General features: G+C 35.7%; 1 protein-coding gene across 1 annotated transcript in view; it reads right to left on the bottom strand.

The window, feature by feature from the left end:
- LOC128986650 (corrinoid adenosyltransferase MMAB-like) overlaps nt 1-23,731 on the bottom strand; it is an 89,810-nt gene that overhangs the window by 28,647 nt on the left and 37,432 nt on the right. The window contains exon 3 of the mRNA XM_054407122.1: nt 12,650-12,854. Coding sequence (XP_054263097.1) covers nt 12,650-12,854 — 205 coding nt within the window. The remainder of the gene's footprint in view (nt 1-12,649; nt 12,855-23,731) is intronic.

Genomic DNA, 23,731 nt, shown 5'->3' on the forward strand with positions numbered 1-23,731 from the left:
CAAGTTCCATACCTGTCAGAAGGGTTTGTATTTTCTTTGTATCACTTTCTTCATACAAGGATATTAATTTAGTTTTTATAGCTATGTATTTGTTCTCTGCTGGTGGATCTGTGACAATCTCAGAGACTTGAGATAGAATATCAGCGTCAATAGAACTTACCACCGTGTCGAACTTGGCTTGATCTGAGACGATTCTTGATCTTCGAAATTGAGCTTCAATTTGAACGAACCAAATTTTTGGGTCAGGTTTCCAAAATTGAGGAACTTTTATAGACAAGTTGGCTATTTCTTGGGTATCCAAATCTTCATTAATGTTCATGTTGTCTTATAAGGGGTCACCAATAAAGTAAATGATAAAAATCAATAGTTGTATGGAATTAAAAGTGGTATTGAAAACAATGTAAAAAACTGAACTGTTTACAAAACAAAAATAAACAATAATAATTCAACATATGTAAAATTATTAAGTTATTAAAACAAAACAGACTTGATGCTAAAGACCAGAAGGAAGAGTAGACTACACTGCCTTAATTTTGATTTACCTTTGAAGGGAACTATCTGCTCATCAATAGATAGATATTGTTCTTTAGGAATAGCCCTGAATTTGGCTTGCAAGTGGTCCACCAACGGTCAAATTTTGAACAGCCTATCACGCTGTTGATCATTCATGTTGTAATGGGCATTATAATTACAATGGAGGTTCGATTTGATTTCTTCCCACCTGTTTCGGCTCGTTGTATCAGCAATCTTATCAATTCTTGTTAGAGCAGACAAATAGTTATTTTATATATCTTTGTCTTAAAATACGTTAAAGGCTTTCACTTGAGATTGAGATATTGATAGTTTTAATCAGTTAAGTTAAAGATACTGTATTGCTCAATCAGAAAATATAATTTTGATTATATCTTAGATATAGAATTTAGTTTTAGATATATTTACTCAATTCTAATTAGGTTACTCTATTTGTTTTGACCTAAGAACCTTCAGTGAAATACCATATATATATTTGAATATATATATTTGAAAAATATATATTTGAATATATATATTTGAAATATATATTTGAATATATATATTTGAAATATATATTTGAATATATTTGAATTATTGATTATTAAGATCGGACGTACCTAAAGCACCCTGGTAAATCACGAACAACCCAAATTGCTAAAAAAATGGAGTTATTTATCATCGATTTATAGTCAAACGATCTTGCTTGCAACCTTAACAGTAACTGTCGACGTGATAGGCTTAACCTAGTAAATCTTAAAAAATCAAACTTTCAAAATTATTTGCAAATATACACGAATTAGGCTTTCCAATGACCTATTAATTAATAAAATTGGTTCAGTAGAACTGTAGATTTGATTGTAGAAAGTTTAACAACAACATCTTTAATTCAGTATTTTGGCGCCTCTATAAATTGGGAGGTTGCTTAACATTTTTGCAAATATCTTTGAAATGGTGAGGAAATCGACCAAAGTGGAAGGTGATATTCTGTTAGAGAATAAAATTTCATACAAATTATTGTTATGCATTTCTTAAAAATACTCAATAAAGGCAGCCAAAAGCTGGCTGGCTACAAATAGAAACTTGAAAACAGAAACTTGAAAAAGCAGTTTTTAATTTATTTTTTGTAATTTTTACTTTTTCACCACAAATATTTAATAAAATTACACTTTCATAATTATTTGCAAATCTACATGAATTAGGCTTTCCAATGATCCATTAATTAACAAAATCGGTCCAGTATAAGTCTAGATTTAGTTGTACAAAGTTTAACAAAAATATCCATAACTCAGTATTTTCTCTTTACTATAAATTCAGAGGTTGCTTAGCTTTTTTGCAAATAACTTTTGAATGGTTAGAAAATCAACCTAAGTGGAAGGCAATATTCTGAAAGAGAGTAAAACTTCCTACAAATTGATACCATGCACTTCTTGGAAATACTCCAAATAAGCAGCCAAAAGTCGCACCCAAATAAAAAGTGTGAAAAACACAATTTTCAATGTATTTCTTATGGAAAACATGTTTTTTTAATCTTTTCACCATAAATCATAACAAAAACAAACTTTCATAATTATTTGCAAATCTACACAAATTAAGCTTTTTTACGACCTATTAATTAATAGAACTCTAAATTTAGTTGTACAAAGATTTATAAAACTGAATTATATATAGAATGTTTAGATTATGCATACTGGTAAACCAATTATTGCCATCTATAAAAATTATTGGTTTTTCTTTTCTGAGTCCGGTTAAAGGTCTTCTACCCGACCGATTTTCATAATTTTGGCCTTAAACTAAAGGTCCGACGCACCACAGACTTGCCATCAATCGTCGGCATTCATTTTGACGTATATTTTGAGTTATGCAAAAAATGCGTCCCTGTACATTTCTTATAAGAGTTAAATTTGTTTTTTTTTAGTTCGTTTGGCTCTTCTACCAGCCTGATTTTCATAATTTTGGTCTGAAAATAAAGCTATGCAAGCATATATTTGTCATCAAGCATCATTAATTTATCTAAAGTATTACTCAACGAAAAAATATAAATTTGATTTTTTTTTTACTTCAATTAAAGATGTATTCCAGCAGTTCTAATTACATTACCCTATATGTTTTCGTCTAATAACCTTTAGTGAAATACCAGCTTTCATTTGAGCTATTCCAATCTTAATAATCCTACCTAAAGCACACTGCTGAATCACAAATCAACAATAATTATAATCGTTTAGGTACTTATCTGCAATCAATGATACCTAACTCAAATTTTATTTCAGTTATTTTATAGGTCTTGGTCTTAAAATACTTCAAAGGCTTTCACTTGAGATATTGATAGTTTTAATCAGTTATGTTAAAGATATCCTGAATCGCTCAATCAGAAAACATAAATTTAATTATATCTTGGATATGGAATTTAGTTTTAGATATATTTACTCAATTCTAATTACATTATTCTTTTTGTTTTGACCTAAGAACCTTCGGTGAAATACCAGCTTCCGTTTGAATTATTGAATTATGTTAGCACACTGCTAAATCACGAACAACCCAATTTAAAAAAAAAAAAAAGGAGTTCTTTATCATCGATTTATAGTCAAACGGTCTTGCAACAGCAACTTTGACTTTGACGGGTTTCACCTAGTAAATCTAAAAAAATCAAACTTTTATAATTATTTGCAAATCTACACGAATAGGCTTTCTAGTGACCTATTAATTAATAAAATCGTTTCAGTATTAACTGTAGATTTAATTGTACAAAATCTTTAGTTCAGTATTTTCTCACCATTATAAATTGGGAGGTTGCTTAACGTTTTTGAAATGGTAAGGAAATCGACCAAAGTGGAAGGTAATATTCTGATAGAGAATAAAATTTTCTACAAATTACTATTATGTATTTCTGGAAAATACTCAATAAAGGCAGCCTAAAGTTTGCTACAAATGTGTAACTTGGAAATATAAACTTGGAAAAAAGTTATTTTAAATGTAACTAGTATACATGTTGTTCGAAATCGAGCAATTGCAAAGAAGTACAGGAGTTGTTTATAAACAAATGACTTGTTTAAAAACTAATAACAGTCATAATTGTCGATGATTTTGAAAGAGTCGACTAAAAGATTATTAACTACAGTCATAATTGTCGATGATTTTGAAAGAATCGACTAAAAGATTATTAACTAACGGAAATACTCACAATTTACATAACAGTCCTATTCCAGTTTAAAGAGGGTTAATTTTTAACTATCAAACTGCACATGGACGGGAAAAGGTAAGCTTACATTTTAAGTCAATGTAAAAAGGCTGTCAGCTAAAAAAAGTCTCTCGGGAATCCGCCCTACTGGGTCTCAAAGTTTCAATGTAATCCTTATGGAAGCAGTATTTGACACACAAATCCTACTAATATTATAAATGAGAAAGTTTGGATGTATGTATGGATGTATGTTTGTGACAAGTGAACGCGAAAAATACTGGTTGGATTGGGCCCCAGTGGCTCTGGAGTTTCCCATGTTAACCTTATGAGAAATGGAATTATTGAATCTTAACAGCTGTTTCAATTAAACAAGTTGGTTCTGTTCTATGATGTTCAATAGCATTAAAGTTACAAGGATTACCAACAGGATGCAGCACTATTATTTCTTTTACATTTATGACAACAGCTAATTTGCAACCAAAAGGTGAGTGAGCGTAGCGAACGAACTTCAACCTTGAGGCGAGTTAGCTTAGCGAACGAGCTAACCTGAAGGCAAGTGAGCGCAGCGAACGAGCTCCAACCTAAAGGTGAGTGAGCGTAGCGAACGAGCTCCAACCTAAAGGTGAGTGAGCGTAGCGAACGAGCTCCAACCTAAAGGTGAGTGAGCGTAGCGAACGAGCTCCAACCTAAAGGTGAGTGAGCGTAGCGAACAAACTTCAACCAGGACGTGATTGAGCCATGCGAACGAGATAATCTTGAAAATTAAGAAGTTAAACGGGGCAAAGCCCGCGGGTTACAGCTAGTAAAGACATATGTTTAGCTGTTGACTTTTGAATGCAGTAAATAAAGAAATAGCTTATAGCATTATTCCACAGATATTAGAACAGAAACGGTATGGATCATAAATATAATCAAATGACGACACTAGCTTGAGGTCCGTGATGTAGGATGTGGTGAAGGAAGTAGTAAAGGTTAGCAGTCTGGAGTGTGGAAACTGTTTATGACGATTAGATTAAGGTATCTGCATTCCTAAAATTCTATGGGAAGGGATGAAAACAGGTCCACGAAGTAGGAAGTGGTGAAGGAAGTAGTCAAGGCGAGGGGTCGCCGGAATTGTACCCCCCTGGAATTGTACCCTCCGGCGATCGTTGACGCCATTTTGACGTCACGCCTAGGGGGGGTACAATTCCACCCCATACACTTTGATTTGAACAAAATCTAATCTATTTAATGTGGGCAGGCCGCTCGCGCCGATGTACCAGCGCTACGTCACTGAGGAGGGGCGGGAGAGGGGAATTAGGATCAGGCGGTGACCGCTAACATCAAAGGAGTGAGCCAGCCCTTGTATATCTGTAGCCCTGATGGGAAGGGAGGAAAACAGGTCCGCGACGTAGGAAGTGGTGAAGGAAGTAGTAAAGTCGAGCAGTTCGGAATGTGGAAACTGTTTATGACGATTAGATTAAGGTATCTGCAATCCTAAAATGCCATGAGAAGGGATGGAAGCATACCCACGACATAGGAAATGGTGAAAGAAGTAGTAAAGGCTAGCAGTGCGGAGTGTGGGGGATGTTTGTGGCAATTAGATTAACGTAAACGTACGTACGTACGAGCCACAGGCGACTGTGGAGAGATTCTCGTGTGCAGCAAAGGCACTTGGCGCTCGTGTTACACAATACACATTATATTTTTCCAACATATACTCTGATTAACATAATCTGAATAATCTGTAATACGAGGTCATCTTGGAGAGTGGTGGGGGTTAAAGGGGAGCCTCTGATTCCAGTTGAAGAGTGTATACATTATGTTGTGAGGGAAACGGACACGGACCTCGGTTCCCGCGGAGAATGTCATTTTATGCCACATATGTCACACCGTGTGCAATTATTCTCTAGCATCGAACACAACGTTTTCGGTTGTATTTGGATCCGAGGTCCCGCACCAGGACCTCGAAACCAGCGGGGACCTCGGACCCATTGTGGAAAATCACATCGATCGCCTCGGAAACGGCCTTATACGCACGCACAAACTTTTAGTATTATTAGTAAGATGAAACTATTGATTGGCTAAGTTAAGCTGAAATAAACAATCAGAATCCTGAACACCAAGGTGGTTTTTTTAAAAATTTAAACTGATGTAATTGTTTATTCTGAGCTATAGCAACTGTTATGGCCCAGCAACTATGCCAGTAACAAAAATTAAAGTTTCCAATAGTCAATGATATAATATAAATGGAGATTTTTTTTTTATATCTCCATCGTACTCGTAATAACAAGCTAGCCAAAAAATTGACGTGAGAGTTATTAAAACTAGCACTAAGAATATCTATATAAATAAAATTAGAGTTTTGTCTGTACATTGCTCAGAATCATAAACTTTTAGGTTATTTTTACGTTTTATACATTAGAGAAACCGAAACAAAACTCATCTAAATTTCTGTCTGTCTTCATGTCTGTTACGACCCAAGAGCCATTTTACGCGGCCTACTCCTAAAAAACGAGAGTACCTATCAAGTTCCAAATCATTTTAATGTATTCACTGGATTGGCGAAATTGTCTTTAGCCATTGAAATATGGCGTCACCACTTTGTAAATAAAATGACGGACGTTTAAAAACCCAATTTTGTGCGATTTTTTGTAAAGTTTTTTCCCAATGTTTAGCACATATTCTTCTATGAAATAACGAACAGCTGTTCAAATCAAGATTATTTCTTCTAGCTGTCACTGATATGTTTACATTGAATTTTGTTTACAAATACCGCAACCATTTCCGATCAAGTTTTGAAAGCAAATCCAAACCAACTAAGATTAAAAACGTTTTTCCTTACATAACGGATTTAATTAATCGCAAGTGCAATAATATGTAGGGTAACAGTAAATGAAAATAGAGATTCTTTGTGTATAAAATTGTTCTTGAGTTTTGATAACCGGGAAATAGACCTTGAATCAGTGTTGTATATTGCTGGGAAACTTACATTTTTTAAATGAGCGTTTTCAGTCGAGACTCGGCACACGACCGACGCGTGTCTACTTGTCTATAGTAAAAATAAAAGTAGGCCTACTGTGTATTTATGTTTTATTCGTCATGTGTATAAGTGTACAGTTCGTGTATGTGTTTCAAAAACTCCAAGACAAACTGTACAAGGGAAACCTAATGGGGAAGCTCAAGACCTTTAGGACTGATGATGGCGATTTAATTTCGCCGAAATGCATCTCCTGTAATAGGATACATTAGGATCGACCAGCGGACACAGGTAATTTAGCCTTTTATTTATTGTCATACCGATCCGGAACAACAACAAACGACATAAAATGAAGTTATGTATAATAAATAGTTTGGCCAGCATATCTGAAAATATGCAAACCAACTGCTGTTCTTTATATAAGAAGGTTTCAACTGATTACTATAAGATCCCCGTGTGTAGAACGGGTACACAGCTAGTTACAACTCTAAAAGTTGTTGCGTTATTGCCTGTCTGTATAGTGTATAGCCTTTATTAAATACAAAATAATACAAATTTATATGAACACAACTCTTGATACATGTTTATTTCTTAATAATAAAAGGTAAACATTGAATTATTTACAATATGAAAATTATTCCAGTCATATGATTAATATTAAAGTAAACGATAGATTCTTTGAATATATAACAATTCCTCCCTACTTATTTAAGAAGATCATTCATTTATAAGTTCATCCTTTTAATCGGTTTTCTGATTCTCATTGAACGGCGAATTTTAGGGACATCTGGTTGTGAGTTTGCATTGGACCCTTCAGCGTCTTGTTGTATGATTGTCCTCTTGTTGGCTGCTTGTACGATGGCTTGTACCTGACGCTTCATTGTTAGTTATAGGGCTTTTTGCCTCACTATCAGGCATTGAGTTTGCTGTAGGACTCGATGTTTCAGTGTCCGTAGTTCCTTCCCAGCTCGGGGTGCTACTTGAGACATTTTCTGTATCATGTGACCTTTTTGAATTGCCTTTTGATTTTCTTAACATGCCGTACCTTGTATGTCCCACGAATGAAGGTTGTCTTGAACAATTTTGATTGGTATTTTGGAATATTAAAGTTCGATGAGTTTGCGTAGGGTGTACTTTGGCTATTGGGTCGCATCGGTTGTTTGAACTTTCTTGCCTTGTTTGCTTCAATGAGCTAGGTAGAGGGCTTTTGTAATGAGTAGGATCTTTTGGCACTTCACAAGCTCGAAGCTGATTGAAGTGACGTTTTATAACATACCCATCATCAAGTTCCACGAGGTAGTGAAGTTACCCCAGCCTTTCCACCACAGTTCCAAATTTCCACAGAATGGATCCTACGTAATTTCTTGATTGTACTCTCTCCCCAATATTGAAATGTTTGTTAAATATTGGTTGTTGGGCCTCATTTTTGTCATCTTCACCAGGCCTTAAGAGATCTAGCTTGGTTCTCAAGTTCCTGCCAAACATTAATTGTGCTGGGGATGCACCAGTACTCAGTGGTGTAGCTCGGTACCGAAATAATAGTGCACATAGTTTTTCATGCAAAGTGCCCTGTTCAAACTGCATGCACCTCGGTTTTGTCTTGAGTGTTTGGCAAAATCTTTCCGCCTGACCATTAGTAGAGGGGTTTCCTGGTGCAATGAATTGTTGTCTTATTCCTTGGCGTTTTCAGAATGCTTGAAACTCTGCTGATTTGAAAATTGTAGCATTGTCACTGACCAATATTTCTGGTAGGCCATGGTGACTGAATATTTCTCTCAGGTGATGAATAGTACTGGCAGTTGGTTTATTGGATATATTTCTGGCCACTTTGATCTGGCATCTACAACAATCAAGAAGTTGTGATTTAGAAAAGGTCCTGCATAATCCATGTGGACTCGCTGCCAATTGCATTTTGGTATTTCCCAAACATGGGTAGGGGCCTTCTCTGGGTTTTTCTTACTCTCACAACATGCCTTACAACTTGCCACCATACTCTCAATATCTGTATCAATGTTTTTCCAGTAACAGTAGAACGTTGCCGTTTACCGTTTAGAGATACGTTCATCATCATTCTGTCATCTCCTTCGTCATTCTTCAATACATTTATGATCCACTAGCTGTAACCCGCGGGCTTTGCCCCGTTTAACTTCTTAATTTTCAAGATTATCTCGTTCGCATGGCTCAATCACGTCCTGGTTGAAGTTTGTTCGCTACGCTCACTCACCTTTAGGTTGGAGCTCGTTCGCTACGCTCACTCACCTTTAGGTTGGAGCTCGTTCGCTACGCTCACTCACCTTTAGGTTGGAGCTCGTTCGCTGCGCTCACTTGCCTTCAGGTTAGCTCGTTCGCTACGCTAACTCGCCTCCAGGTTGAAGTTTGTTCGCTACGCTCACTCACCTTTTGGTTGCAAATTAGCTGTTGTCATAAATGTAAAAGAAATAATAGTGCTGCACCCTGTTGGTAATCCTTGTAACTTTAATGCTATTGAACATCATAGAACAGAACCAACTTGTTTAATTGAAACAGCTGTTAAGATTCAATAATTCCATTTCTCATAAGGTTAACATGGGAAACTCCAGAGCCACTGGGGCGGAGCCCGAAAGGATTTTTGAAATAAGAATATGCCTATATGTTAATCGGGAATGTGAGCTATCATCATGCCAAATTTCAGCCCAATCCGACCAGTATTTTTCGAGTTTACTTTTCCCATACACACATACACACATACAGCAACCACCTCTTTTTTATAATAGTATAGATTGAACGTTGTATTCATTTTCAGAATCAATTTCATCAATTCTTTTTACATTTTTCTTTGAATACTGTAATTCCAGTATTCGTTTCGCGATACAAACCTTTTCTATGTGTCCATCTTTATGACAATACCTGCAATTTAGCTCATCTATCAATCGGCAATTTTGTGTTTCATGGTTATTCCTTCCACAGTGCAAACAGACGTCTGAAAATCCCAGTCTTTGTAGCCTTTTGTTTTTGTTGTCTTTCTTTTTGCTTGAGTCATTGTTGAAATAGTTTATGGTTGATAAATTTTTGTTTTTAGGTAGGGATGGACGAGATTGGATTTTTAGTTCGAGACGAGACGACATTTTTTATTTCTCATAAAATTTCGAGACGGGATTTCCCTTCTCATACACAACGGGAAATGCACGTTCAAAATTTTTACCTGATTTTGTAACATTGTTAGATGACTGTTTAAATACAAAAATAATGATAATAGGCAAGAATATTTACAATCTTTTATTAAAAAACATCAGCATAAAATCTTTTTATTAATCACGCCTAACTTATTAAAAATGCCTACGATTAGGAAACATAGTAATATCAGTTAGGATAGAGTTCAACTTATCCTAAAATAAAATAAATCATAAAATAAAAGCAATATTAATTTTTATAAAATAGTTACTTGTTTGGACTTTTTATAGTAATAAAACATTCCTCACACTGCTTACACTTAACAAAACTTCTTAAATGTTATTTAAGTAATATTTACATTTAAAGAATTAATTAAATAAGAACGCCTTCGTAAAGGAAACGCAACTACAACACGCTCCTGTATTGCGGGTATTGCATTGACTTTCTGCAGGCGTTTTTAATTTTTTTTTTTTTTTATTCTCGTCTCGATGAAAATTTCGGCCAAAAAGAAATCTCGTCTCGTGTAACGAGACTTAAAATTTCCCGAAATTCCAAGACTTGACCATCCCTATTTTTAGGTCCAATTTTGTTCTTTGTTGTTTTACAGATTTTGTGAATGTCATTTTGATTATTATTAGTATTTAAAATCTGGTTGTCAAGTTTTGATGCCTCTATAGCCAGGGCGATTTCTAAGGCTTTTTCAAATGATATTTCACCCAGTTGTAAGAGTTTTTCTCTTATGTCTGAGTCATATAAACCTCTGATGAATTGAGCCCTGAGCATAAGATTTATAACTGATTTTGTACATTTTCCTTCATTACACCCAGATTTGAAATCTGCTGAACAAGCCAGTTGTTTGAAGTCTGTAACATAATTTGTGATTGATTCATTTCCATCTTGTAAACGTGATAAGAATTTGTGCTGTTCTGTAAGTATTTTCTTCTTTGGGCTTAGGTGCTCATTTAGTAATATCAGTTAACTCTTGATATGTTTTTGAGTCTGGTTTGTCTGGAGATGTTAGACTACAGATCAGATTGTAGTGCTTAGCCCCTAAGCAATTGATTTAAAATAAACCTTTCAATTGTTCTGTCTCTGAATCATTGTCTGTCAATCCTTTTATTTAAAAAAATATATCTAAACGCTGAGTGTAGCTTTCAAACGTTTTATTACTTTCATCATAAGCATCAAACATCAAGGCATTGCTCTTTAGTAGTTCCTTGGTACTATGTTTTGATCTAGGCTGTTCTGTCTGTTGAATTGAATGTTGTGTCATAAATGTCATAAAATTGTTCAAAGTAGGTATAAGGTCTTGTATTTCAGTCATTTTCTTCCTCGTCGCCAAATTATTAAATACAAAATAATACAAATTTATATGAACACAACTCTTGATACATGTTTATTTCTTAATAATAAAAGGTAAACATTGAATTATTTACAATATGTAAATTATTCCAGTCATATGATTAATATTAAAGTAAAAGATAGATTCTTTGAATATATAACAGCCTTCATCTCTGGCGACGCAATGCCCGCCCGCATCTTAGACCTTCCGGGACTCAAAAATCTTAGACCTTCCGGGACTTGAATCTTAGACCTTCCAGGACTCGAATTTTAGACCTTCCGGGACTCGAATCTTAGACTTTCAGAAACTCTCATTTTATAAATATTTATTTACAAAATTTACATTGTGCGCCCAAGGTCTAATCCCGCAAGGTCTAAAACAGTATCAGTGGATGAGTTTTTTGCATTGACTGTACTCTTAGACCTTCCGGGACTTAGACCTTCGACATACTCTCAGATTAGACCCTGAGCTAACAAGTAACAAAGTGTGTCGAAGGTCTAATTAGACCTTCCGGGACTTAGACCTTCAGCATTACTCCCGATACAACAACGCTTCAATATACAAAATTATTTCTTTTTTAAGCTCTACAAAATTGTTTGAAGATAAATGATGAAATTTTGTGTTTTTAGGGTCAAAAATGGGAAAAAATAATTTTTACCCTATAAAACCCCATAAACCCCCGTTCCAATAGTCCTATTATGCTGGTTTGCGACCTCGTTTGAATAAACAGAGGTTTACACGTTTGTACCGAATTTCATCAAAATCAGATAATTTTTGTTCGAGTTATCACGCTAACGGACACACATATGGGAAATTATTGCCATATATATGGGAAACTCGCTAAAAGCAAGATGTAAACAGGTGTTTGACACAGTTTGTTGTTCTACTTTGGTAAATTTAAATAAAACATTACTAAGTTTACATAATAACTTCTAACAAGATAACATTTTTTAAGCGGAGTAGAGGCCCCCCGCAATCGTGGACTTGGCCAGTCTGGGTCTGACTGGAGTCACTACTCTTTGGTAAGCATTAAAGAAAAGTATGCCATCAAGATGGCTGCTTGTTGCTGGTTTGTTGGTCACACTGTCTCGACATGGTTGGACTCGTTAAATAACCCCATCTGATTTGATATAATTTTACAGCTAACCAACCAATCAATCATATGACCAACATAACAACACAAAAAACTGCAAAAACCAGTTAAAACAGAAGCATAATTTTAAAAAACAGATTGGTGACTCCAGTTATAATCCATTTATCTCTATGGAAGGGGTCGTTATATCGAGATAAAAACGCAGACAATTTGTTAAGCCGAGGTTACGTAGGTACGCTATGTAGTTGCTGGCAATAATAAATTCCTTATAATGAGGTGACTTACATTAGAACAGAATATAAGTTTATTGTCACAATAAATATACGTTTCAAATGTTGAAAAAAATATCTAAAAATAGATCGAAATAGATCTATAAGTTACCAAACAATAAACAGTAATATTAACAGTAGTACTTACCGGCAGTAGGTAGTTTTCAGCAGGTGTTAGATCCTTGGAATATAATACAATCCACTCCTCCAGTTCTTTGGTATTCTGGGAGGAAAATGTTGCTTTGTTTGTTTGTTTGCTGATCGCTAGCACTATGTCTACCAACATGGTTTGTATCCTCGTCAACTTGTCTGTGTACGGGTGCTGACTGACAATAGCATTCTCTCGAGCCAATCTATAAATAAATACATGTTGATATAAAGTAGTACCATTGACTATTCCTTCATCATCCGAAAGACCATTCAAATTAGTTAATTAGAGTAACCATTAGTGAATTTGAGAAAGCTTAAGTTTCTGCAAAATGTTAACACCAATTTGTTGCCACTTCCCAGTACATTTTGTTTGAAGTTAATTTTTGGTTATGGTGAGTATACACTACCTAATTAAGCCGTTATTGTGGACATTTTCTGTCATGACTATAATAACTATCTTTGGGTTATACTACTGTCATTGAGATGGCGAATGTCCTCACTAATGTCTTAGGTAACGTTGCTAGTACACTAGTAACTGAAGAGAGTGAATGTGTCCCCCCCCCTCCACCAGTGCCAGCATTCAAGTCTGGTTAAGGGCTGTTGGAAGAACCCCTTACACCAACGTTGCAGTCCGAGCTCAGGAATAGTGCTTCTGCGTCAGGAATATCTTGATGCAGAGTAGCATCGGAACCTGGCTCCGAGACATGGAGGAGACGATTAAAGCTATGCTGGGCACCTTCCGGATACAGAAAGCTGTAAACCAAGTGGTAAAAAACGGCATGGCCAAACTAGGGGATGACCTTGGTTTCGTCTTTGCCTGCTGGCTGGTGAACAAGGCGGCCATGGAGAAGATGATAGTGAAGGTAGTGTCCATGCCTGACGACAGGGTGCTGCCTTCCAAAAAACGCATAAGGTCATCCACTTCTGAAAGCCCTCCAAAAAAGGAAGAGGTTGTCCAGACCACAAGGCCTAAAGTTAAGGCTAAAGCGATCTGGATAGACAGCGTCTCCCGCGCCCAGGTCAACAAAGCGTCTGCACCCTCAGCAACCCGTGACCCTTCCTTGAGTAAGTTCCCGTAAGGGGTCAGTCATTGAGACACCATCTGGGGCTGTATGTATCGGCTGTACCATCGGCTTCTTACTCGAAAGGACCAACATTGCCCAAACTGGGCCCGGATTGGCCCCCGCTCTTAAAAAGTCGCGGCCAAAAAAGCCCAGGATGGTAGCAATCTTGGTTAAACCCTCATGGGAGAGATCATTGCCAAAGTCTTGGTTGTAATAAGAGATACCAGTGACCTTTGCATTTCAGCAAATCGGCACCCACTATTTGCCAAGGTCTGTCCGGATAAGGAGTTGGTATCAGCGGCTCAGCTCTCGTAGCGCGATTTTCTGCACATATCTTGCAATTTTCTACTAGTTCTTTGATTTGTTGAGAAAGACGAGGCCACCACACAGTCAATTTTGCAAAAGTAAAAGATCTACATTTTGTTATGCCTTGATGTCCTTCATGAATACTTCTTAGTACATTAGCTCTTAAAGAATTTGGTATTATAATACGACTTCCAAAAAGAAGTATACCATTTTGCTCACTTATATCTTCTCTATGATACCAGTAGGGCAATACATCCTCTGAAATCTTAGATTTTTCTGGCCAACCTTTCACACAATACTGTGACACATGTTTTAGAGTTTCATCTTTCATAGTTTCTTGATTTATTTCTCTCAACCTTTCATCCGATACTGATGGTCGAGTAGTGTCAATATTTTGTATATATGCAAGGATTTCCTCTGTAAGTTCCCATTCCTCTTCTTCAGAGTTCTCTGTGTCTCGAGACAGTGCATCAGCCAAAATCAACTGTTTACCGGGCGTGTAGGTAATATCATATGTATATCTCATCAGTCGGAGTCGTATTCTCTGAAGCCTAGGTGTGGCAAAGCCATAACATTTCCCAAAAGACTGTTTGTAACATATGTAATTAATACCAGATATTGTGAATATAAATACCCCCGCCGCAGCAAACCTGCAGACTAAGCGAATTTCCATTTGCCTGATTGGATTTACACTAAAATGTCTACTTAAAAATTTAACATTTATTTCCTATTTAAATACAGTATTAGCCATAATAAACAGTACTAAAATGGAAACAGCTGATTCAGTTTCAGTACTGTTTATTTTGGCTAATCTATATATATAATAGGCTAAGCCGTTTTTTGTTAATCAAACTCCTCTGTTATTATTCGCCCGATTTTTCTATATATATAATAGGCTAAGCCGTTTTTTGTTAATCAAACTCCTCTGTTATTATTCGCCCGATTTTGACGTTTGAGGTCTCAAAATAAAGGTTAAAACGTGTAGTTGTGCCCAACGATATTAGATTTTTTATAAAGTCGTTGGTAAGGGCGTCAGAGGCCCTTAAAGTCAGTTTTTTCTCCATAAGGATAACATGGGAGATAATTTTTATTTATAACAACATATGTTTTTGGTTGAAAATAGTCAAAGTCTACTACATAAGAAATCGGTGTGTATTATACCTGTAAATGTATATTAAGTTTAATCATGTTTTGGATACCTTAAAGTGTACTCCTAATGGATCATACTACTTTATTTTAATGTGAAGAATAGTAAAATTTAGTTGAGAATAAGTTACCATGATTTACAAAACTGTACTGTAACATTCAAAATCACAAATCTTTGACAATCATTAATTTGACATGAAACAGCTGTCTACCAGACAATTTATTTATAAATCAAAACAAAACAAATCCTCTACTTCAAGTTTGTTTCTATACAAAAATATGTTTTTTTATTAATTGTTGTGTATCCTAAAAGTGGAACCTTAGAAGATTTGGCTGTACACTCTTCAGGTCTTGATCCAATAGCCTTACACACTGATTGATCGGGCAACTACACACTGGAACACTGTTACACATTAGCAGTTCGCGGCCCACAGGCTATCTCTTAGACTTCAGTATTCTGCTGTTGTGGTAAGGTTACACTTCAATATATAGTTGAAATTTTTATGAGAATTGAAGGTGAACGTCTCGGTTTAGGGAACAGCCAAAACTTCGAGCAGAGCTATATGAACCTTCATGAAGCAATACATGCATAAGTAGAAAATAAAAGAGTCAAAATAGGCTAAAGCTAATTGATTCCTTATTTTGCCAGCAAGATTGCTTGGAGTTGGATGCCCTGTTGATTTCATCCACCCAAACGTCGTTGAAAGTATACAAAATGGTCAAATAAAAGACAAAGCTATTTTAGCTCCAAAAACAGTGTCTGTGGTTTGATCAACAACAAAGTTTTGGATAAATTGCCAGGTGAGCCCAAGGTGTACGAAAGCATTGATAGTTTGCTTGCAGATAATTTAAACACACATCTAGAATGTCCAACAGAGTTTTTAAACAATATAGAGGTCAGTGGATTGCCAAGGCACAGATTGATTTTAAACAAGGGGGTAGTGTGGTTTTATTGATGAGGAATATCAATACACCAAAGAGCCTCATTAATGGAACAAGGCTCCAAGTGACCAAAATGGTTACCGGTAACAATTTAATAGAATGTGTGTGTTTGAAAGTCCTAACTAGAACAAGCGGGGGGACATATTTTGATTCCGAGAATAAAAATGTGCCCGTCGGAAACAAACTTAACATTTAAAATGGGAAGATGCCAATTTCTATAAGCTTTGTCATTTGCAATGACAATCAATAAAGCACAAGGGCAATCACTTAAAAGAGTAGTACTGTTCTTGCCCAGACCAGTTTTCAGTCATGGGCAACTATGTGTTGCTTTAAGTAGGGCTACATATTTGATGGTGTACACATATTCATCACGGAAAATTCTGACCAGGGTAATCTTCCTGAAGGTGATTTCACATATAAAAACTTAGTTAAGTTAATTCAAGGAAGTACTGTTGTCAATAAAATAGGTTTTTTTGTGTTTATTTTTAAAAGGGGTTTCTTCAAGAAGCATTTTTATGTTCTTCAAATATGCTACATATTGGTTTTATTAAAATGTTTTATTAAATGTGTTATAAAATCTTAAAATAACTATGAAATACTTGATAGCTTATTAATTTACTAAATATAAGACATATGGAGCTAGAAAATTGATGGACTGCTTTCCTTCTAAGGCTTCATTCATTACTGTATTTTATTTTCGACTCAGAGTCAATATATGACAGTATGAATTTGTTTTCTAAATTCATGTATGTATTTTTGCGGCGCGTTGAGCCGCACGGGTTCACTAGTACTGTAGAATTAGTTTAACAGGTACTTAGGTTTGCTGCATCAGGGAGGGTAAAACTTATTTTTTTTGTAAAATGTTAATAGTTAGTAAGAAATAAAAATATTTTCCAAATTTGATCAAAATATGTTCATAAACAAGCAAACTACAACAGTTTACTTGTTCTCCATAAGAATAACATGGGAATTTAAAATTTAAATGTTTTTGTAATTTTCTCCGTAACCATTAGGCGCATAGTAACACTTCAATATACTAAATTATTCGTTTTTTTAAGCTCTACAAAATGGTTTGGAAAGAAATTGCTAAATTTTATGTTTTTTGGGTCAAAAATGGGAAAAACCTATTTTTACCCCATAAAACCCTCCATAAACCCCCGTTCCCATAGTCCGATCATGCTGGTTCGCGAACTCGTTCAAGTTTATCCCGCCTTACACCTTCAAACCAAATTTGATCAAAATCGGACAAAAATTACTCAAGTTATCGTGCGGATGGACATATATATATATATATATATATATATATAAAAATTTGAACGAATGGTGTTTTTGGCCTCTGGGGACATCAAAATGAAAAAGTAAATCGGTCCCGGGCCTAGGTCTTACCATGAGACCTACGGTAATAGCTACTTCCCTATAGGGAAATTCGCTAAAAGAAAACAATTGAGTGGTACTAGTTGAACAAATAGCAAGAAGATGATGTTAACTGAAACTTAAACTACTTTAATTGTCAAAAATAAAACTTATTTCACGCTTCCACATTTATATACTTACTTAATTTAGAACAAAACTTATAAATCCGCGACAATTGGTAGCAGAGCTGGAAAATGACCTCAAGACTACTGAAGAAGATTGATACCTTGAGCAAGAGATTGGGCAATACCATTACCAAGGCCAATTTACTTCTACAAGGGGAGGACTCTTCCAAACGTGACCTCCTAGGGACACTGACGACTTTAGACGGATATCGTAGGCGTCTGGAAGACTTACTTGAACAACTTGATCAGATCGAAATCGATGACTCAACGAATGGAGGGACAAGTACGTCAGTGGGAGATCCATTTGAACTAGTTCTGAATTGCGAAGAAGTAGTTGCAAAACTACAGGTAAGAATAGATTCCTTCACACCTCATTATGCAGACAAACAATGTAACTCCCATGATCAAACTGTAGTTTCAGAACCTAAACGTTGTTTGGTCAAACTACCTAAACTTGTCATCCCAACCTTTGATGGCGACGTCCTCAAATGGCAGGAGTTTTGGGATTCCTTTTCCTCCTCCATTCATAGCAATGATGCTCTTACTGTGATTGACAAATTTAACTACAGTATTTGAATTCATTACTTGAAGGGGAAGCTAAACGTTGTATATCCGGACTCCCACTAACATCATTAAACTATGATACAGAAATTTCTTTACTGAAGAGTAGGTTTGCAAACAAACCGATAATTGTAAACTCACACTACAAGTCACTAATAGAAATTCCTCCTGTTAAGTCTAATGACACAAAATTCTTGCGTCGTACCTTCGACATAATTGAAAAACATATGAGATGCTTACAAGCCTTAGGGGAGGATACAAATTCAAACTACTTCCTCACACTTATTACTAGTAAGTTACCTCTCAATGTTCTACTGAAGGTTGAAGAACTAAACTTAGGCGAAGAATTAAACGTAAATCGACTTTGTAATACAATTCAAAACATTCTAATCGTTAGAGAGAAATCAGAGATGCTGTTGGGAATTTCTACTAAGTCTAGGGATGTGACTGTGGAGCATATCATTCATAAACCTACCTCAACTGCCGAGACCCTGTTAACTGGTGGTGTGATAGGTCCTGCAATCTAAGACGATGTATATTTTGTGAGAAAGACCATTGGAGTGATTAATGCACAGCATTCAGCACAGTAAGTGAGCGTAAGGACAAAATAAAGGGGTTATGTTTTATTTGTTTAAAAAGGGGACATAGCCTTAAAAATTGTAAAACTTTCAAGGCTTGTGTTTTTTGTAAGCAAAGCAAAAATCACCACAGGAGCCTTTGCCCTAAACAGTTTCCACCAGGTATCACCAAAGATGCTGTGAATTCCCAGACTGTTCCTACGGGACGAGAGTTACAAGTACCAAAACCAATTGGAGGCTTGTCACACTTGACCACAACTCAACTAAAATCAACTAAGTTATCGTCTCTTCTTGCAGTTAACGAACAGGTAATTTTACAAACTGCAATTGTAAATGTTACAAATGAAGTTAACAAACTAACTCACACTGCTAGACTTTTATTCGATTCAGGTACTGTAGTCAAAAGTCATACATGTCAAAGATATTAGCTTCTAAGTTACAATTAAAATCCGAACAACATCAGATTTTAAATGTGTTCACTTTCGGAAACAAAAGTTGTAAAACACTTGAGACACCTGTTGTTTGTGTTGGTATATCGCTTTTAAATAAAGACACAATCAACCTACAAGCAAATGTTGTGCCTCACATAACTGGACAAGTCCACTCAAGCGGGATGATAGATATTATTGATCAAATAAAATCAATATATCCGAACTTAACTTTGGCTCAAGATCAACACCTGAACTCCGAAATTGACCTTCTTATTGGAAATGACTATTACTTGGACTTTATAAATGACGACAAAATTGAGGTAAGCAATGGACTTTTCCTTTTAAACACTAAATTAGGCTGGGTCATCAGCGGAAGGAGCTTAATAGGGATGGTCAAGTCTCGAAATTTCGGGAAATTTTTGGGAAATTTTCAATCTCGTTACACGAGACGAGATTACTTTTTGGCCGAGATTTTTATCGAGACAAGAATAAAAAAAAAAAAAAATTTTAAACGCCTGCAAAAAGTCAATGCAATACCCGCAATACAGGAGCGTGTTGTAGTTGCGTTTCCTTTTCGAAGGCGTTCTTATTTAATTAATTCTTTTAATGTAAATATTACTTTAATTCTTTTAATGTAAATATTACTTTCATTATTTTAATAATATTACTTTAATAACATTTGAGAAGTTTTGTTAAGTGTAAGCAGTGTGAGGAATGTTTTATTACTATAAAAAAGTCAAAACAAGTAACTATTTTATAAAAATTAATATTACTTTTATTTTATGATTTATTTTATTTTAGGATAAGTTGAACTCTATCCTAACTGATATCACCATGTTTCCTAATCGTAGGCATTTTTAATAAGTTAGGCGTGATTAATACAAAAATGTTATGCTGATGTTATTTAATGAAAGATTGTAAATATTCTTGCCTATTATCATTATTTTAGTATTTAAACAGTCATCTAACAATGTTACAAAATCAGGTAAAAATTTCGAACGTGCATTTCCCGTTGTGTATGAGAAGAGAAATCTCGTCTCGATCTCGTCTCGAAATTTTATGAGAAATAAAAAATCTCGTCTCGTCTCGTCTCGAACTAAAAATCCAATCTCGTCCATCCCTAGAGCTTAATAAACTCTATTGAAACTGACTCTTACTCAACTTCATTCTTAACTACGGTCCAGCCATCTAACTTGTTTGTTCCTAAAGCTTACTTTCATTCTGCAGATTCTGAACTTGTAGAACAACTTGACGTCAAAGACCTCTGGAGTCTTGAAACTTTAGGTATACATGATAATCCATTTGAAATTGATGATGATATTGCTCTAAAGCAGTTTAATAATACTATCCAATTAGTCGAGAATAGGTATTCGGTTTCTTGGCCATGGAAAGAATACCCCCCAAACTTGCCGGATAATTATTTTCTCTCATTAGCTCGACTGAAATCGCTTGTGAAAAGGTTATCAAGTCAACCAGATTTGCTTCAAAAGTATGATAACATAATCAAGGAGCAGAGATTAGCGGGAATCATTGAACAAGTTCCGGAAAATGGAAATGCCATTGTTAAGCATTATATTCCACATCATCCCATAATTAACGAAGCAAAATCCACAACAAAGGTAAGAATAGTGTACGATGCTTCAGCCAAGTCAAAGAAATCTTCTAATAGTTTGAACGACTGCCTTTATCGTGGCCCAGTAATACTAGAGGACTTATGCGGATTGCTCATACGTTTTCAACTCAACCCTATAGGGATAATAGCTGATATAGAAAAAGCTTTCCTTCAACTGAACTTAAACATACCTGATAGAGACGTTACTAGGTTTTTATGGTTTAAAGATTTGTCAATGCCAGTGAATCAAAACAACATTGAGGAACTAAGATTTTCCAGAGTTCCGTTTGGTGTTATCTCTAGTCCTTTCTTAAGTGCTACTATAAAGCACCACCTGTCCAATAGTGAACTAACAGAAGACACCAAGAAATTGAAAACTTCATTCTATGTTGATAATATGGTAACTGGAGCCAAAACTGATGAAGAGGCTCTTGGTTTGTACGACTTTGTAACTGATTTGTTTTCACAAGCAAACATGAACCTCCAAGGATGGTGCTCCAACTCTCAGGCGCTCAAAGAGAACATACCTCATGGTAAGCTCACAAAAGAAGATGAATCAAATGTAAATGTCTTAGGTGTAAAGTGGGATACTACAGAGGACACTTTAAGCATAAAACCAATTAACTGTATAGAAGATATTTGTACAAAGAGGACTGTTTTGAAACTCGTATCCTCAATATTTGACCCTTCTGTTCTATTTATCCTAGTAACATTGAAAGCGAAGCTTTTTATTCAAAGTTTGTGGGAAGAAAATTTGGACTGGGACGTGCCCCTAACCGAGGACAAATGCAAGGAGTGGCAAGAAATAAAACGTGATATTGTCAGCATTTCTAATGTTTCAATACCAAGATATGTTGGTTTAGAACCAACCTCAATCGAGTTACACTGTTTCATCGATGCTTCGAACATTTGCTATGCAACTACAGTATATGTTCGTGTGCAAAACGGATCAGTTTCAAAATCTAAACTTGTATTTTCCAAAAGCCATTTAACTCCTAAAACTAAAAAAAACATCTCTGTGCCTCGTCTGGAACTACTTGGGGTTTTAATAGGTTCGCGTGCCTTAAACTTTGTGGAGAAGAATTTAGAACAGCCAGTTTCAAGAAAGTTTCTTTGGACCGACTCCCAGTGTGTCTTACATTGGATTAACACAACTAAGATTTTACCTAAATTCACTGAAAGAAGAGTTTCTGAAATAAAGGCAAATAAAGATGTTATATTTAAATATGTTCCATCTGAAAATAATCCATCAGATGTAGCAACTCGTGGTTGAATGTTAACAAACTTTGCAGCTGTCAAATGTGGTGGTCAGGACCTCAGTGGTTTAATCTGCCTGAAAACCAATGGCCGAACTGGAACTTTAATCCCACTGAAGAAATTCATGAAGTTAAAGAAGAATTAACAGCGTTTAATGAGACAGCTGAAGAAAGGATCTTAGAACCTCCATATGGAATTGATGTCAAACGATTTTTGACTCTGAATAAACTACTACGAGTAACAGCGTTCTGCGAAAGATTTATTTCTAAGTGTAGAAGACAATCCATTGTTCATACCACAACTAACGTGACTGCTGAAGAAATCCAGTTGGCTAAACTAAGATGGGAAAAATATGTTCAAAGGAAACACTTTTCCGAAACTATAAGTAACATCGAAACCAATAAAGGAGATCCACTTCAAAAACAATTGAAACTGTTTCTTGACTATGACGGCCTGCTTAAATGTTCTGGAAGGCTTTCATATGCTGAACTTTCAATACTCCAGAAACACCCTAAACTTCTACCAAAAAATGAATACTTCTCAACTCTAGTAATACAACACTACCATAATGCTTCATTTCCTGCAGTATGTTGGAGTTCAACATACTCTGGCAGAAATAAGAAAAGAATACTGGATTTTGTGTGGAAGATCTCAAGTCTACAAAACTATCAAGAAATGTTTAACTTGTATTCGTTGGGAGGGTGGTCCATACAAATTGCCACCCATGCCTCCACTTCCAAAAGAGAGGGTTACAGAGCAGATCCCATTTAGCAACACTGGACTCGATTACTTCGGCCCATTATACGTTAAAGACTATCACAACAATGACTCTGGAGATTTAAGGAAAGTTTATGGCTGCATATTTACTTGTCTTACAACAAGAGCCATTCATCTAGAGCTAGTTATCGATTTAACAACTGAAGAATTTCTTCTATGTCTCAAACGGTTCATAAGCAGAAGAGGTAAATCAAAACAAATATTTCTAGACAATGCTCCTCAATTCAAACTCGCCGCTTCATTTACTGAAGATATTTGGAGAAAAAACTTCAACGACTCTAGTGTTTTATCTTACATACATAATGAGGGATGTGAGTTCTGTTTTATTCCTGAACTATCACCTTGGATGGGCGGTTTCTATGAGCGACTTATATCCCTAGTAAAGAGGTGTTTAAGAAAGACAATTGGTCCGACAGTACTTACATTTACTCAGTTGGAAACTACTTTAACTGAAATTGAAGCGGTATTGAATTCAAGACCTTTAGTGTACGTCTCTTCTAGTAAAGCCAGTTTATCAGATTGTATCTTAACTCCCGGTCATTTCCTGAATTTTCACGGGAAAAATGGAATTGAAATGAGTGGAAAGACAACTAATCCAGACCATAAAGCTATCCAACACTGAACATTTACTTCAAACTTGGAAAAAAGGACAGAACCTCATAAACACATTTTGGGTTCTTTGGAAGAAAGACTACTTAACTAGTTTGAGAGAAAGGACTCAATCTGAAATCAAGCAGAAACGTTGCCGGTCTTCACAATTCCCCAGTATTGGAGATATTGTCCTTATTCACGATAATTTACCCAGAGGATGTTGGAGACTTGGTCGAATTAATAAACTACGCTCAAAGCAGAGATGGAAATATCAGAA

The sequence above is a fragment of the Macrosteles quadrilineatus genome, unplaced genomic scaffold (genome assembly GCF_028750875.1).
Source record: "Macrosteles quadrilineatus isolate MER2022 unplaced genomic scaffold, UCM_ALF_1.0 Scaffold_2__2_contigs__length_208266976, whole genome shotgun sequence".
Taxonomy (NCBI): Eukaryota; Metazoa; Arthropoda; class Insecta; order Hemiptera; family Cicadellidae; genus Macrosteles; species Macrosteles quadrilineatus.